Source organism: Atta cephalotes, assembly GCF_000143395.1.
Source record: "Atta cephalotes unplaced genomic scaffold scaffold00069, whole genome shotgun sequence".
In the NCBI taxonomy this organism is placed as follows: domain Eukaryota; kingdom Metazoa; phylum Arthropoda; class Insecta; order Hymenoptera; family Formicidae; genus Atta; species Atta cephalotes.
Window position 1 is genome coordinate 1,095,732 of NW_012130133.1, and position 5,853 is coordinate 1,101,584.

General features: G+C 31.7%; 1 protein-coding gene across 1 annotated transcript in view; it reads right to left on the reverse strand.

Annotated features, from left to right (window-relative positions):
* The window catches only part of LOC105623974, a 49,693-nt gene extending 45,469 nt beyond the window's left edge, over positions 1-4,224 (reverse strand). Inside the window, exons 1-3 of the mRNA XM_012205344.1 lie at positions 4,045-4,224; positions 3,708-3,731; positions 3,462-3,626 (exon numbers count right to left, since the gene is read on the reverse strand). Of these exons, the coding sequence (XP_012060734.1) occupies positions 3,462-3,626; positions 3,708-3,731; positions 4,045-4,224 (369 nt within the window). The remainder of the gene's footprint in view (positions 1-3,461; positions 3,627-3,707; positions 3,732-4,044) is intronic.
* Between the last annotated feature and the right edge of the window lie 1,629 nt (positions 4,225-5,853).

A 5,853-nucleotide genomic window follows, 5' to 3' on the forward strand; every position in this document is an offset into this window, starting at 1 on the left:
TATATATATATATATATATATATATATATATATATATATACAAATATATATATATATATATATACAAAAAATATGTTTTAAAGTTCAGTCAAAATTGGAGAGCGTAAACTAATATTATGAATACTTCCGAGATAAATCGTATAGTGAGGAAAGAAATCTAGTGGTCTCCTTTTCGGATCAAGTATTTACAAAACGAGGATCAGTCGATAATCCTCAAATGAATTTTGTCAATATAAAGCAGGTATGCCATAGAAACTAGCTAAATCGGATTAGCCTATGACAAAAAAGGCCTCTCTCGATTCCATGGTATATATAAATAATAATGATGGGGCGTGAGAACGCGTAAATAAAAGGGTTTACGATATAAATATTTTTGTGTTATAAGAAAAGTTACAACATCTTTGATATTAAGATTATAAAACTTCTATATATAAATAAATATTTATATAAACAAGTATTTATATAAACAACATGTAAGAATGATCAATTCAGATTCCACGTTAACAATTAAAGTTTTCAAATCACTATAATTGTATTATGTATTTGTTTTATGTATAGAATGAACAAAAAGTGTTGTAAAACTAAGAGTATAAAAAGATAGCCTGTTCAAGTTGCATAAATCAAGAATCTCTGAGTCACGAAAGAAGTACATCCCTTCCGAAATGGTTGAATACAAGAATCGCGATGTCGGATAGATCTACATTGTCTACCTAGCTATTAATTTTTTTCACACGGAGAACCTTACCTCTAAATTTACATTCGCAATAAATTGAGATATTAGTCTTCATCACTGACCGCCAGCCAAAATTCATTATATTTTCTAATTTACAAAACTTTATCTAATGTCTCAAACAGAATGTCTCCAACCGTCTATTCCGTAGAAAGTTGTATAGACTACTGCTTTCTTGTAAATTCTTACGGAAGAATAGACCTCGAGCCAATTTCTAAAAGACGGCTTATGCCACATTTGTTCGTTAAAGCGGTAAGATGGACCGAAAATCCCTGCTATTGCATTTAGCAATCTTATTAAAATTATACAGAGATATGATTCAGAGGACAGTGACATTATTCTTGTTGCGTAGTTAATGACAAAAAATCTTACGGTTGATTTTGTCAAGTCCCGTCGAGACTCTTCTTACGCGTCGTTTAGCTCGCGTATTTTGGATCGCTTCGATATGTGAACAATTTTCCGCCTCTCAACGTCAGACCCGTTTATCTTCCCGGGATCACGAGCGAAAGGGAGCTCGTGTAGAAAACCACCAAAAACTTGTCAGCGAGTTTAAGCGCGAACAAAAGCCCACCCGTCGGCGCGCTGTGCCTCTAAACGTTGAGATTATCATTGTGCCGATATTTATCTGTCAGTTTCTAGCCGCGTTTCCTTGCCCGCGGTCATTGTCGTTTAGTAGGATCAGTGAAATCCGGGCCGAAGCCCACATTTTTCAGGTTGACAAATAGACGGACAATAAGACATTCCGACGCGGTTAGAATAACATCATTTAACTACCGTAAACCTTCTTCGTCGACCATCTCTACGATCGCGATCCGGCTTTTGCAGAAACCGATGAAAATCGAATGTGCTCCAATGTAAATTCCGACGCGGCCTCTTAAGCAGATTATATTGTGTCGCAAATTTTCCATCTCGATTCTCAAACGAAACATATGCGATATAAGTAGCATGCACAAAGCAGAGAGGAAAATATAAAGAGACACATGCGTGTACATACGTGAGCGCGCGCGCGCGTGTGTGTGTGTGTGTGTGTGTGTGTGTGTGTATCAACTATATCGCGCTCTGATTATCTACAATCTAGATAATTCGGGAGATAATCCCGCATATGAATAACAATTCCATCGATTTCTCAAATATCTTAGAGATTAGCTTAAAATGCTTCAAAATGCTTCAAATCAAAATTGTTCTATTTCGAGGGCACATGTTCAAATACAACTTTGTTATAGTTATTTCCTAGATTTAAAAATTATTTTACTTTTTTAAGAAAAAACTATATTCATAGTCGATTTTTCTATATAATTTATATATAGAAATAAAAAAATAAAATCATCGCAACAGAACATCTATATTTTTTTCTAACATTTATAAAATAACTATATCTTGCATTTATATATTCTGATTATCTTATTCCTTTTATGTGCATAATAACGGGAAAAATTAATTTATACAAAAAATGATATATTATTTAAAAATATATATGTATATATGTTGCAGAAAAATTCGCGGAATTGAACAATAAATTGTTTTCTTATTATTTTATACAAAAATGATGTATGATTATGAAAAGATAAATATATTCTATGAAATTATATACCAAAATAATTTAGAATATAAAATATTAGATTTTTTTGTAAAATATCCAAGTTTCGTTATTAATTTTATACATAAAAAGATTGTTTAATTAAAGAAAAATATTCTATTTACATATAAATAAAAATTCTTTCAAATTTTGAAAGTGACTCCATCTAGAATAAAGTTATATTGACCATAAGATGATATTACTCGAAATAAGGAATAAATGTACTTTCTCCCTTTAGCAATCAATAATTTTAAAGATGAAATAAAAATGGAGTCATTTTATTTTATTTTATGTATTTTTATAAAATTTATATATTTATGTACATATATTAAATATCAATTAAATATGCTTGTTAAACATTTCAGAAAATTCCTGCTGCTTTATTATATTTTGTTTATACTATGCGTATTGTCTCTTTTGAAGAAATGAAATATAAAAAAATTAAATTGTTAAAATTGTTATTATTTAACACGTAGTGCAAAATAGATTTCTGTTAAGTTAACGAAAGATAAATGAAGTCCCTGTTAATAAGATACTGTTGCATCGCAGTGTTTGATAATATAATTTATATTTTCTGTCTCTAAACCAAATTAAGAAAAAAACGTGCTAGGAAACAATGTAAAAGAAAATTTAAAAAAACGATTTTATGTTGTTCTTCCCTATCGAGCGAGTGTTTCACAGTCGAGCAGGCAGCATACTGCAGAACCATCTGCTTTTAGGAAACACATTTGACCGAAAACTTGCTATCCGTGCACAAATCAAACATCCAACAATATTAAAATTTTTATAAAATAAATGTAGTAATAAAAAATGAATGAAAATCTATATAATCTGATAACGTCAGCTAAATTTTCTCTTAAAATTAGAATAAGAATAAATGTATTTTATACCATGTACCGAAATATTCAATACTCACAGGCTCTAAAGATTTTAATATAAATCTTTTTTTTTAACTCTGAATTTAAATGTAATCTTTACAAAAATGTGAATAAACGGTTTAATTAATAATATAAGTTTTTCAGATTTTACAAATGCTAAATCTTATTATTGTTTTTGCGTGAGTGTAATATTACATTGTATGAAATTATGTCATATATCGCATTTCTGAAATAAGGTAATTGTCACACGCATGCAATAATAGAATTATAAACTCACCACATTGACGAAGTCCTGGAAAGTAACTGCCTCAACACGCGACTCTTTCGCCCTGGTTAAAAGTATGTCACGTTTGTTCGTCGGTATCTCTGCCTTCCATTCGGGGCTTTTCAAGGCTGTCAGAAAGTCCTCCAGCGGTATCTCTCCAAAACCTTCCGGATCGAACTGGAATAGTGATTGAAATTTGAAATTTAGTTCACCAAAAACAGATAAACATTAAACTTAAAGCAATGCAATTATACACACCTTGTCGAAGAGCATTCGCCATTTCTGTAATTTAATAGAAATTTAATAGAAATTCATGTTAATCATATCATCATATTCAAAATTGATATCAAAAAGATGCCTTGCATATGAACAAAGTTAATTGTCTATCAATATTTTAATATAAAATCTACTCATTCATGTCTCAAAAAAAAAACAAGATAAAAATGTTATGGACATATGATTATGGACCTAATTATGATAAATGATCTGAATTAGAAAAATGACAATTAATTTGACAAATAATTAGAAAAATGACAAATAACTAAATGGTTTATTTCCAATGATGGCATCTAGCGATTTTGGAACAACAACTCACGTCATTAAGCAACTCCCGTCTGTACTCGGATTCGTCGATATCGACCTCCGAGGCCAGATCGGTGTGATCAGTAACGTATCCATCGTAATGCACGCTGTTTGCCTCGCTGCGTGCGTACTCCTCTTCCTCCTCGACAGCGCCGGCGATGGTCGGTATAGAAGCACCGTTTGCCAGTAGCATTACCGTGCGCGGCACGAGGTCACCGGGTGAATCTCCTCATTCCTCTCTCTTCCGCATGCTTCCTGAAATATAAAGGGGCTACATACTAAACCGTGTCACTTTTAAAGCGATCGATTTCGCCTTGACGCCACATAAATACCTCCCCAACACTTTCTGCATTGTCATTCGAACGAGTACCTTCAGGCATAACAATTGGCTTTCAGCCACACACGCAATCTCACTTCACAATCCCGGCAAGGAAATGTCAAGCGTAGTCGAATTATTTTTTTATTAAATGCATTACATTGAGCTGGCATGGAATATTTTTGCTTTGAGCATTTATAGAATTCATTAACTTATTTTCATACATAAATCAGATAATCGTGACATTTAAAAACAATGAAGAAATGTATAATTTTCTCTTTTAAAAAAAATGTGCAGATAGAAGATAAATATGCGACATCCTGCTTAATCTTCTTCTGAATCAACTTTGGAGAGAATAATGTAATCGTTTACGTACGTAATTGCTGATATGAGAAGATATTCAGCAGACTAATGGGATGATGGAAATAAGGGGATATTGATCGTCCTTGCACTCCTTAAAGGCACGATAGAGCAGTGCCCTTGAAACTAGCCTGTCGTTCTAAAGCGGCGTAATGTGACGATATAGCATAACGTACAGCAGCGGTGCCGTTTCCATAGCAATGCATCGATGGGTCTGGGAACGTGCCAACCTTCGCGCATGCACAGTATACATGGGACATGCCACAGCATTAAAACACAGGTTGCAATCGCACTTATCCAAAATATATTGCTTATGATAAGCAACAACTTTGCAAGAAGTAACTCTCGTTTGCTTTCATCAAGCATTTAGCATTAAAATTAATCGCATAATTTTAGAATGATTTTTTAAATGTTAGTATAAAAAACAGTGTTCTGAATTTTCTTCAAAAAGGATCTCTGATTCTAGAATTCCTAACATTAAAAAATATAAAAAGTAAAGTGCCAATTAAAAATAAAAAGTATATGAAAATAAAAAGTATCTGAAAGTATATGAAGTTTTAAATTTTCGTTCCCATCATGCACTGATAACTTTTTTATATGAATTCAGGTCGAGGTAACATTCGATGGAATAATTGAACAACTATTCAGAACCCTCAAGAAGATCAGATTTCCATTAAATTTAGCTAAATTAATTGATATTATCAAATATCGTATTGAAAAGCGTAAAATTATAGTTAATTTGAATGATAAGATATAAATTGATCAGATTACAAATCATCAGATTACAAATTGCATATATTATATAATACTTTAATTAGCATATTAAAATAAGATGTAGAAAATTAAATTAGTTCACAATAGTGATATGATAAGAAAATATTGAAAGTCATTTATTTGCATTATGCAATATCTTCATTTATATTTCTTGTTTGAAAATAATTTCTATTTAAAATTAATATAATTATAAAATAATTCGCGTTTATATAAGTAATTGTACAGTCGGACGTTCTATACAATCTAATAATCTGTAAAACACTGCAGAGTTCAATAGTCACAAAACCATAACCATAGTGCATCCCAAGCAGTCCAAACATCCCGGTTCACCTCTTTGTCTTTATCCTTCTCCCCCGCCTCTCTCTCTCTCTC